Source organism: Magallana gigas, chromosome 3 (assembly GCF_963853765.1).
Source record: "Magallana gigas chromosome 3, xbMagGiga1.1, whole genome shotgun sequence".
NCBI lineage: Eukaryota > Metazoa > Mollusca > Bivalvia > Ostreida > Ostreidae > Magallana > Magallana gigas.
In genome coordinates, this window is record NC_088855.1 from 34,000,504 (window position 1) to 34,013,529 (window position 13,026).

A 13,026-nucleotide genomic window follows, 5' to 3' on the forward strand; every position below is an offset into this window, starting at 1 on the left:
CTCAGGCGAGCTTCGGTGTTTTTTGTCACAGAACAATGAAAATGCTTCTGTCATATCCACAATCATAGTTCTACAAACCCTGAAAATTTGAATCAAATATCTGTTTTCGTTTAGGAGAAAATCACCGGACAAGCCAACCCTCTAAATATCGTAAAAACGTCAATATCTTTAAAACGGAAATGACGTCATCAATATAAAAAATTTCCAATAAGGTTCAGATCGATATGTGTTAGTTCTGAAAGTTTCATTAAAATCAGTCAAGCCGTTCCCGAGAACTCGCGTGCACAAAAATGCGTAAGAAAAAAAAAGAATAATAATAAGGGAAACAGAAACAAAGCAATAACAAGAAGGTCTTCCGTTGGAAACGGAAGACCTTAATAAGAAAGTCGACAAAAACAATATGTCTCCCCTTTGAAAGGGGAGACATAATGATAGTTGAAAATGTGCCACCTACTGGAAATCGGCAGGGTGGTTCAAATGCTGCTTCGAAAGTAACCCTAACGGCCAATACACAGGTTCTGAAATCAATTGCAAAGGTCCTAAATATATTGTATAGCATGGTTTAAAGACATCATTCATTGCTCTGAATAACATACAGTTTATGATTCGTCCACGTGTCTAAATTTGATACTAGACATTGAAGCAAGAGATTTATGTACATCACAAGAAAATGATGTGTATTGTCCAACTCCTGTCAACCTGAATAAAAAACCCCAAAAGGGCACGTTTTGCCCATTTAACAGTCTAACTTTGATATATTTTAGCATGTGTCATTGTTTATTCGGATGGTAACAGAAATTGTCTTGTTTTGATTTTTTCCTTTTTATTATTGTGTATTTCGTTGAATATAAAATTGAAATTTATTTGATCCCCCACTCATCAATCCAGGTATCGTATCTCAAGCTTTAGAGTAATGGAACAGCTCTCTTAAAGCCGCTGCGTTGGCAATCATAGACAGCTTGCCAAAACAGCGGCTTTAAGAGAGCTGTTCCATTACCCTAAAGCTTAAGATACCTGGATTGATAAGTGGGGGATCAAATAAATTTCAATTATATTTAATTTCTTGTGAAATAGTTTACGTGCAAAGGAAATATTTGAATCATCCAAAATATATTTGTGCCGTTAATGTGGAGTAATTTGAGATTAAATATTTCAATGCGTTCACATTTTCATTTGTGACGGTGGTTTTAGCTTGTTTTGATTTTCGTTACGCATCTTTAGTTTCTTTTTTTTTTTAACTTAAGAGACACTATCGTCTTTATTTTAGAATCGAAATTTTTTACCTGTAGACCGGTAAATCAGACAGCTGATTGTTTACATGTACCTGCGCAAAATCGGATGCACTAGCAACATATTATAGAATACTATTCATTATGTTGGTACATCTAATTCGGTACGATATCTACGTAATAGTTGATTAATACATCATGATTAATAAGATGCCCAGCAATTTTAATCTAAACGGAGATTATTCTTGCTGCTAGAAATATATATAAATATATATATATATATATATATATATATATATATATATATATATATATATATATATATATATATATATATATATATATGAAAAAAAAATTGAAATTTTTTTCTGTTTTAGTGCATTTTTCTCTTGTTTTAATTGTTTACAAATTTCTATAATTTTACTAACCTGAGTTTCAAGCCTCGAGTTATAAGCAAGATACAGATCTTTGCGCACATTGCTATTTTATGTTTGTACACAAAGCTGAGGTAATGCTTTAGTTTGTTTATGTTTTAAATGCAGCTATGCTGAATAGGAAATACCAAGTTTAAATCTTCAGTTGAATGTAATTAACTCATGTGAATAAAAACATGACTCAAACCAAGCTATGTATCTTGCTTATAATTCTACGATTGACACTGACATTTTGGTTGATCAATAGGAATGTCTTGCTAAAAGGATGATATGCTGAAACTACTTTCTGGTGCCTTTTCTTCGACGATGAATTGCATAAAATCTATGCATTTTTGATAGTTTTTTTAATACAAGTAAATGAAAACGACGTCTTTTAAACAGTTTCCATAGTCCTGACACATTATTATTATGAGGATAAAAGTATTATTGGTGTTCTTAAAAATTTATTGCAACGGAAATCATATTTTTTGTAGACATTTGTTGTTTTTTAATAAAGATGAAAATAATGGGTGAGCCTTGGTACAACAGAGCGACATGCCTGCCAATACTTTAGTTTGAATCATAGCTCTTTAATATATGTGACATTTGTTAGTTGGGTTTATTATTCAATCAAGTGAGTAAGGATATGAAACGTCATACGAAATGAATTCATGCCTGGTAAATGACAATCGTTTATAATGGAGAAGTCCAATCAATTTTTCAATGTTTTTAATTTGAGGAATTTGGCGCATTCATTCTGGTGCATTGGGGTACGCTTTTCTTCTTTCACATAGAGGATTTTTTAAAATAAAATACAATAACTAGTAAGTAGTGGAAGGAGAAAATGTACCTTTATGCACTCATGTATTTGTGATTTGGGGGGAGGGGGCTAAAATAAAGGGAACTGGAAGTTAACCGTGAACATCAACTGAAAATTTAGTTATTTATATAATTGCATATGATCTTTTTGGTATTCCATAAAGGTAAATATGTCAAACATTAAGTATATGCAAAAATAAGTGTAAAATTAATTTTTGGTTAATCTACCGAGAGGACTCATGGCACAATATCCTTTGAACGCCCATATAAAGCCAGTGTTGCTTAGGTGAGCGATGTTGCACATTGGGCCTTTGGTTATGAAAAGTAGCACATACCTTGAGAAACACACAATAAGTAGTCGAAGTAAATGCTGTCAAAACCACTTGAAATGTTAAAATAAATACAAATTTGGCTAATTAAACCGATTAATTTTCTATGCTCAGCAAAACTTCAACTTGATAATGTACACGTAAAACTATAAGAAAATAACAAATGTTCCGGGTACAACAGTAAATCGGGAGTTAACTGTCGTTTACATATAGATAAACATTTTACGTAGCAATAATTTAGACCGATATTCCCCCTCATTATTAATGGAGAGGTTAACAAACCCTGACGGATAATTGTATATTCGATGGGTATTCTCTATACATGTGTATATGTAAACATTAAAAGGTTTTTCACACAATTGATATCTCAAACATTTTTAACATAGCTATGGAAGAGCTCTTATATTTTTACAGGCCGCCAGAAAGCGGTCCGTCATTTGATATACATTTAAATATTGTAGATGCGTTTCTTCGGGATAGGTTTTTTTTTTTAGATATAATTAATATCATGCTTATTTTTATGAATTAAAAGCAAAATTGTATTTAGAAAATTAATGTTTTATGCCTTTTTAAAAGATATTACATATTTTTGTTTTACTTATAAATGTAAATTAATCATCGACTGCTGTGTTAGGCGCGTTTTTATCGAGACTTTAATCTATTTAATAAAGTTTTTCATTCTTTTATTTATTGAAATTTTATATATAAAATGATATATTTGAATTTCTATGTGCTGCGTCAATAAAATGACTTTGTGTGTCTATTTATTATATTTCAATGTGAAATCTGGTAGATAAATATCATTAAATGACATCCATATTCATTATTTACGCAAAAATATGAAAAAAATCAAATTTTGAATTGACCTTAAAATTGCAGCTAACCTGATTTTTTTTTTAATTCTTTAGAGAACCTCATGCAATTTAATAACCATGATTATCTTCATAAACTGAAATGCAGATAAGATTTATAATTCCATTTAGGAAAAAATTATCCGGCTTATATTTTACCTTTAAAATAGTGCAGATTCTACCGGATGAGCAAGGTCTTAAATGTACTTTTAAAATAAGCTTTTTCTATTTTATTATGTGGTCCCCTTAAATCATAAAAACTAATGCATTTAGTTTTAATTAAAAAGGTAACAAAAAAATTCAAAAAACAAAATGGTTTGAAATACATAATCCCCAAGAGAATAATGAATATATTGGAATAATGTACAAATCAAGGTGTTCTGCATTACTTCATACTACGGCGATGATCATACAATTACCGTTAGAAATGCTTACTGCAACGAACTCGATTCTTAATAATAATAATAGTAAAATGTTAAACCTCAAAACGTGTTGCTGAAAATATATCAAAATTTACCATAAAAATTATTACAACAAACTCGTTGCTTTCTTCTTTGTGATATGTTTTTTATATAAACAACCACTGATGATTTATACAACAATTAAATTTTTAGCGGACGCTTAAAAAAAGCTTGCGTCAACATGATCTCTTATTAGTGTTTGTACCATGCATTCGTTCAGAATTCTTGTGGCCAAAACAACCTAAAGTAGAACAGTGGGAAACAAAACTTTTGAAATAGATTTAATTCTGCAACTATACGTTACTTGCAGGATATAGACGTTTATTACGGTATAACGTTATATTTTATCTAATTTGACCAAATAAACCGTTTGTTACTTTTATTATACGATACGACGTCAAAGATAACAAATATGTAAGCGATAACGTTATGTAAGAATTACATGTACAACTATGCGATTGAAACTCTACATTCATAACCTTAGCCGTAACTAATCTGACCTGTGTAATAAATCGGGTCCACGGTTTTTCCATTTTAAAAGCAGATATTAGAATGGCAGTTTATTGAATCAGGACTAATAACATCATGAATGGGTAAGAACCCTCTTATACTTAATAACGGTAGGATTTCAAACACTGTAGGTACATGTAGCTAGGATGATTTTAAGTAAACAAAAGATAGCTAGAAAGGTTTTTGTATCTGTTTATTCATGTTGCGGTTTAGTGCATTGTGCATATACAATTCATATAATTATAATTGTACACTGGGAGTATATTTTTCAAAATATGGAACTTGTCCTATAAGAAAATACTCGCAGTAGTCACAGGTTGCCACAGATTAAAGTTGGAGAATGGGCACACATACATGTATAATATATGTAAAACAAAGGAAACTGCAATTTGTTAACCAATTTTTTTTCACAAATAGATACTTAGTACATTATGTATCAAAACACAGACCGGTAAAAAAAAAAGCTTGTCTTACATTGTACTTTAATTTGCCAAATAAAATTTATCCAATACCCGTATTGATTTGAAGTATCCTATTGAAGAGTCAAATAATATTTGCACTAGTTACTCCATGTGATAAGAAATGTTAATTGACATATATGCCTCATGATAACAGTATTGACACTTTGCACCCGGTCACCCAATCGTGCACAAATGAAATTATAATCAATAAAAAGACTAAGTATCTAGACTAAGGACCATTAATTTGCAGTTACGTGCACACAATTACTAATATCTTATATATAATACAACCATGACTTACACTTCTTTAATTAAGTATATAATCTGAAAAATTGTTCCCAAAATATTTGGATTTTTTAAAACAATGATATAGTTTTTCTAAAAAAAAAAAAAAATGAAAGTACATTAATTACTAGTATAAAAAATTCATAGTATCACTATTCGCATGTCCAGTCGTTTTATTCATTGACCTGGACACAAAAAGCATTGTGTACATATCCGAAATGGACGATAACGATCCCTAATTTTTTAACATATATAGAAAAAAGTTAATATCTGTTTTAAAAAATTGTGTTGTTTGGGGCTATTTCAAATTTTGAAGCATGTAATTTATTCATGAATTCATTAAACCTTAAAAAAGACCTAAATTTTTGACGCACTGATGTCACGTATAATATACCACAATGCTAAGTTTTGACTATAAATCCAGATTTCAAAATAAGAACACTTGGGCCACAATAAAATGTATTAATTCCATTTATCAGGAAAAGAGTGACACAGCACTAAATGGTAAAATCAAAATGCCGCAAGAAATATCTGCATATTTTGCTTATTATTTAAATGGATACCTAATACGTTTTAGTAAATTGCCTTTATCAAAATAGAGAAATCAAAAAAATAGTTAAACAAATTAAAAATTAGTGTAGACTTATTTATATATCATGCTCTAAACATCAATAGGTGTTCAGCGAAATTTAATAAAAATTTTACTTCAAATTAGAATATTGATATGGAAAACTTTGATGTATCATTTTATACAATACAGCGCCAATGAGAAGCGCGGTGCATAGTGTGACATTACTTTTGGATCAACCCTTGTACATTGTATTTCTCTGGGTAAAGGATCTAGCTACCGGTATTTTATTTACGAACTTGCACGAAATACTAAGAAAATATCTACGTAGTGAGCAATTGAACACTTTTCTTGATGTAAATCATTAATTATAATGAAATTTGTGTGGGTCTTTATTTACTATCACGACATTTTTTCTCAAACAAAAAAAACTTTATTCTAGTTTCTATTTGAAATCAAATCCTCATTTAGAACATAAACTCAGCAAAAAATGAACAACCTCTCAAATTCGTTGATTTACCTTGATTAATAAGACTGTATTGTATTTCATCTTTGTGGGTGGACCGGAGTTAAATAAAAGGCCAAGGCCAAAATTAAAAATATCTCTGTGTCCCCTAACGCGACCGACCCAATTAAATTCCGACTGAACTGTTTATTTAACACATTGAAAAGAATACAAATAGTTAAAAAGAAACCTGATTTTATTCTAATACTTTTAGAAGACCCACATCTTTTTTGTTTTACAATCATTTTGATTGTCTGGGGCATCAACATGGGCGAAATACTCGCTTTAAGATAGGCAACTTCGCCGGAATTTCCTCCGAAAGAGTTGAAGTCGACCTGTATTCTGAGTTCACGATCGTGTTAATTAACCCCGGAGACATTAAAATGATAATCATTTAATTCAAAAGACGTTTCCACAGCCTCAGTTAACCACTTTTGTGATTATTCGATTGTCATATCTTTTATGGGTATAAATACGGGGTGATGCAACATGTAGTCTACTGTGCATTGAAAATTACAACCAATGTTTATTACTTTTCGTGTTGATATTACAATTTTTTGGTAACTTGTAATTAGTTAATAACTCTGCCAAATTAATGCAAAAATAATCATAAACCCGCCTGCCTACATTTTTCTTGAAAATTAAGATGATCATCTACACAACAATTGTAATTGGGTCTAAAGGTTGTTAAATGTCTATAAGATTTTATTTATATTCATTTTAAAACATCCAATATTTGAGATTGCATAAATATACGTCCAACTGACATACGGTGTGCTTAGTAAATAAACAGATTGGTTTTAGGACAGACCCATAACTATTTAAGCACATTTAATCATGTCCAGTCCAAACTTTTCAAACTATCTATGAACCTTTAATTCTTTCAGGACATTCATCGGCCACTGGAATTTTAAATACTTCATTTCAATCAAAATCGTAATTTTCCGACGTAGAAGGATTTTTCAAGGTAGTAATTTTAAAGAAATCATTTAATGACAACTTTTTAAATAAAAAGCTTCATCTTTTATCTTGTAAGCCTCTCAAATTTGCTCTTTTGTTTGTTTTTCTTCCACAATATCGCCTCTCGATTCATATCTTTTAGATAGTTTATCATGGCATTATCAAAGTTGTTTGGTATTTGGACATACTTTTTGTTTTTTATAAATCATATTTTAAGGACGTTGTTTACTCAGGGTTTGAGTTTTCAAATCCGGATTGTTTAAAAGTTCAATTTTATGAGTAAAATTTGTTTTAAATACAAAACGTATTCATGAAATGAATTATTATTGACATAACAATCGATATTTTTACTAAATTGTGGAATTAGGCTCTGACAAAGTTTGACTTTTTAGCAAAACAGAGGAAATTCGGAATAAATTTCAGATTTTGTTTTCCACTGAAATATTTTTCGTTAGATAATTGTATGGCGCACACTACAAAAATATTAAAAAATGCTTAAAAATGATAACAGATACCATATCTCAAAATTATGATCATTGACCTCATATAAATTTTATGCTAGCAGAGAAAGGTCAATTTACTTAGTTTAATGCTATAAATGTTTTAGCATTATCATCTTTAGTTTTTTGTTATATTGAATCAAAAATGGGTAGTAATTTGAAAACTGATAGAGGAAATTCGAACTAGAAAATCTATAAAAATTGTGAATGAAAACTTAATGCTTTGTATCTATTTAATGTCACTACCATTCATAAACTGTATTTCATTTGTTAAAGAGTTAAGCAATTTGTATTATTTTCACAATTAAAAAAATCTCAATCATAGTGTAAAATTTTTATGGAGTTTTCTTAAAGGGCCAGCAAAACATTGAGTTGAAATAAAGGTCGAAAAAGTATAAAAACGGTTTTGTTAATGTTGCCTTTACTTATGAAATACTTAATATCTGTGAAAAGCAATTGAATTATAAACTATTAGGGTTTTAATTTTTTGTGTTTTCTAAAAGCTTGGTCTTTTTTGTTTAGAGAGTTTAATTTTTTTTTTCGTATTTTTAGAATGAAAAAAAAAAGGTTTTTAACTACATGTTGACTTTTAACAACAAGTTGACCACAACATAGATAGACAGAGAATGCTAGGCACAAAACATCGAAATATACTTCTGGTAATCTAAATAATTAAAATGATACATGTATTTCATTTAATATTTGGTTGCGATTACACGCAATTCCTTACTTTTTTAACAAATGAAATGTGAAAAAAAATATCATTGATGTTTTTCCTAATTCAAAGTAAACGAACTAAAATAAAACTTGTTTAATTGAGTTGGCGTCTTATGTTGCCTTAACACGTTTTAAGTTACTGTAAAAGAATTCTTGTATATAAAAGTCCGTGATAGCAACCGATTTTGAAATGTTTTCAGTTTATAACAATATTCCTTTCTTTAACTCTATCTGAAACCAAATCACGTTTTAAACAGTAAATCACAATACAAAGCTGGAGTTGTAAGATTGTTTTTGCGTGCGGGTTTAATATGCTTAGTGTTCGGTTTCCCTCACGTAGGTGGAGGTCACAATAAAATTTCGCTGGAGACCCCGAGTTATCATTCGATTTCTCTCTCAGCATGAAGCCGTACATTTTCCTTATTTTTTGCACTCTTGGCCTTTGGTCGGCCTAAAATGCTCAATGATGCCTTACCTTGATTGCGTGCGACTGTTTTACAAAGAAAAGAAAATAAGACTGTATTGTATTTCATCTTTGTGGGTGGACCGTGGTTTAATATAAGGCAAATGTCTCGTACCGACACCAGTAGTTTTTATAAATCCAGAGGGATAGATGGCGAGTCTTCGTTTAATTCTCTGCTTTGTTGTTATGACCCTGATTGGGGATACCGATGCTCATGGGCGCTTGATGAAGCCATGCCAAAGAGGCTCTCTGTGGAGGTGTTATGATCAAAACCAATTCGCGTCAAATTTCGATGATATGGGCAACTTTTGCGGTGGAACGCAAGTAAGAAAATTTGTTCAATTTCACTGATGAACTAGTATTTCGGTTTTGGGCAATTAGTTGAATAAGGAACGTTTTTACAACATTTCAGTCAATTTATTTAATTGGTTTTTAATAATTAATAATTTTATAAAAAGTTAAATATGTTATTGTCATTTGCTCGGTCGAATTTTAAAATTACTTATTGAAAAAAATATTACAGGTACAATGGAATAGAAACGGAGGGAAATGTGGGGTATGTGGGGACGCATACGACTCTAGTTTCAAACGCCATGAGGTAGGCGGTCCCTTTGCAACTGGATTTATAACAGAGACCTACAGCCAGGGACAGCAAATTGATGTAATGGTACAACTGACTGCTGCACATCTCGGAAAATTCATCTTCAGAGTGTGTAAACAAGTTGACGAGACCAAAGAGGTGACCCAAGAATGCTTGGATCAAAACCAATTAAAGGTACGTTACTAATGATGTATGAATATCAAAACAATGTACAATGATATCGAATTACTAGAAAGATAACATTTGGAAAGGATGTGCAGGATTGTACTAGTTTAAAATTTTATTCGATGTTTTAACTATAGGTGATAGAAAATGGCGTTGCAAAAGATTACTATGAGTCTAAAGAAACTGGTGCAGCTAAGGTGAACTTGAAGGTCCAGCTTCCCCCTGATATGGTTTGCGATCATTGCGTGTTCCAATGGTGGTACAAAACAGGTAGTGCAATATATATATCTATGGTACATGTAGATCAGTGCTGTGTGTATGATTCTAAACACTATTGTCGAATCCTATATAATATTGTATAGTTTTATCTTTTTCTTTTTTTAAATTGTACAACAAACATTGAATCCAACAAAACGTACATGTATATTACACAAAAGGGAAAAGAATTGTCGTTAAAAAGTACACTATATTGAAAATGACTTTCCCAGCTAAAATTAGGAATTTTATATACTGTGAAATCATTAAATTTCGTGGGGGCCAATTTTCGTGGATTCCTTAAATTTTACAGGTTCGTGGGGACGAACTTTCGTGCATTCTCATAAACCTACAAAAGAAATATGATTTAATTACCATCATTTATTAACTCATGGAGGATGTAAATTCGTGGATGAGAGGTACCCACGAATACCACGAAAATTGAGCCACCACGAAATCTAATGATTCCACAGTAAGTGAATGGCTAAAAATGTTTCTTTTGTAACGTAAGGCAACAGTTGGGGAAAATTTCCAGGACAGCCTGGATGCAAAGGTTGTGGTCCACAGGAAACATTCGTGAATTGCGCCGACATCAAAATCACGCCGAGTGACGGGAATCCGCAGCCAGCAACAAAAGCTCCGGTAACAATGCAACCTACTACTCAAGCCCCAGCAACATGGCAACCTGCAACTCAGGCCCCAGCAACATGGCAACCTGCAACTCAGGCCCCAGCAACATGGCAACCTGCAACTCAGGCCCCAGCGACATGGCGACCTGTAACACAAGCTCCAGTAACCCAGGCTCCTCGCACGACTCCAAGGGTATCCCCCGGGGGTATTGTCACATCCTGCACTGCTGGACAGTACCTCTCTTGTACGGCTGCAGGTGTGTTTGCAGGAAATAGGGGATACGATACATGGTGCGACCAATATTGCAGGGCCAACTCGCCTAACTGTAAGCCTCTGTTCTGTTCCTGTACTTGCAAATATTCAAGCTCTAGCGGATCCGGAGGTTCCGGTCAATGTCTTTTAGGACCAGCCCTCTGCAGTTTCCTCAGGCAAGACAGTGCCTATGTTGATGCCGTAAAACTCGTCTGTGACTGCAATTAGTAATACTATAATAAAAACACTCTGAACTTTGATCAAAGCTTCAAATGATCAAATACTCTGAACTTTGATCACATCTTCAAATGAGCAATCTTTTCTACAGTCTTTTCTAATTAAAAGTAGTAAATTTGCAATAATTTGTTATTTTTTAAAATACTGCTTTGTTTTTTCATTTACTACGGCAGAAAATATAGAATATGCCTGGAAAGTGACAAATCGGTACACATAGTAACTATAGTTATCAAGTTTGGCTGAAATGCTTCGAGACATATATCGTCCATTATATCAACAAAAATAATAGAAGTGCGTTCGGATATCGTCAAGTAAAGCAAATATTTTCAAGAAATCTCAGAGAGAGAGAAAGAAATGTTTTTCATTACTATGTTTTTTATTTACTGCACGGTTTTCAAGAATGCAGGCGTAACCAAATATGTGGTTTCGTTTAACCTGTAGAGGCCAAGGAACTTGCGAATTATTAAAGAGGCACTACAGCTCATTTTGCGCAAATTCCATGAAATGACAACTAAGCTTGAACTAAGCAAAAATTACGCTTTGTGAAATCTTAAAATTTCAATTTATCGCCAAAACTAACAGTTTTAGACAGACAATATAGTAAATATTGCAAGCCCAGCTTTTCTTTCAACAGCACAATTGGAAATATTTCAGTGACTTTCAGCAAAAGGGTGAAAAGACCACGAATTTCGACATATTTTGCTAAAAGTTGATCAAAACAGATGGAACAAAACAGAAGTGCGAACTGTATATCTGTAAGAGATAAAAATAATAAATCTACTTTTGTCATCAATACATTATTAGTCCCCTACCGGTTTTCACCAGCGGGGACTATAGCTTTCCTCTGCGTCCGTCCGTCTGTCTGTCCGTCCGTCTGTCTGTCCCACTTCAGTTTTACACACTTTTTATCTTTATGCGTTTGAGGAATAATATGAAATTTGCTGAACAGCTTCAAAATGTCAAACTATGTCAATCAAGTTTACACTTTTGTAGCGTCTGGTTTACATATTTTCTAGAAAATATTCCAATTTTTTAACGTTCGGGTTCGATATTCTGCATAACAGTACATTGTTTTCACAATTTCCACAAACCGGTAGGGGACGTGTATTGCTTATGCAATACTCTCAGAATGCTTGTTTTATTATTAGAATAATTTTTAACATCGAGATCCGCCAAGGAATTTTTATATCCTTTCTTCATAAAGTGCCTTATTCATAAGAACGTTTTGAGGTCGTCACAAGTGTAGAACTTTCTTAACATTAAGAGGAAGTAAAGACGATTTATTTGTCATGTGCATGGACCTGTGCTAGAATTATTCTCACTACCTGTTTATTTCTAGATTTGATTAACCAAAATAAAGTTAATCTTTTCCGCCATTTTTACTCTTTTTCCAGAAAACTGCTTAGTATAATGCATTTTACTCAATGACATTAAAAATTTATCCACCAAACACTAACAACTGTTATTGAAAAAGTGTGCTTGTTTAAAGTTGCTCCTTGCGTTTTCCACTCAAAAAATGATACGAAAAAACCCACATTAGTTAGCTAATTTGACTGAATTACCAATCGGATCATCGCTCGGCCTTTTCTCGACTTGAAGGAAAAGGCCGAGCGATGTTTCGATTGCTGAATTGCAAGAAAGCGTCACGTCTGACGTCATTTACTGCTACAATGTAGTGCATGACATTTGATGTGAAAAATAGATAAAAATGTACCATTAGCATATATAAATAAAACTCTTCTTTGCCAGCAGAATGAAAAAATATTTTGATATAACTTAAAACACTTTTTAAGGTAGTCCATGCATAAGAATCAT

At 32.2% G+C, this 13,026-nt stretch overlaps 1 protein-coding gene across 3 annotated transcripts; it reads left to right on the forward strand.

Moving 5' to 3' along the window:
* The first annotated feature begins 8,934 nt into the window (after positions 1–8,934).
* Positions 8,935–11,276, forward strand: LOC105340558 (uncharacterized). Of its 3 annotated transcripts, none has more exons than XM_066079381.1 (5): positions 8,935–9,395; positions 9,595–9,846; positions 9,975–10,107; positions 10,604–10,777; positions 10,808–11,276. In XM_066079381.1, the coding sequence occupies exons 1-5, from the start codon at positions 9,222–9,224 to the stop codon at positions 11,200–11,202; spliced, it is 1,128 nt and encodes a 375-aa protein (XP_065935453.1). In that variant the 5' UTR covers positions 8,935–9,221; the 3' UTR covers positions 11,203–11,276. The 3 variants fall into 3 exon arrangements, with proteins under 3 accessions (XP_065935453.1, XP_011444988.3, XP_065935454.1); XM_066079382.1 differs by having other exon boundaries at positions 8,944–9,395; positions 10,838–11,273; XM_011446686.4 differs by having other exon boundaries at positions 8,941–9,395; positions 10,604–11,273.
* Positions 11,277–13,026: the final 1,750 nt, after the last annotated feature.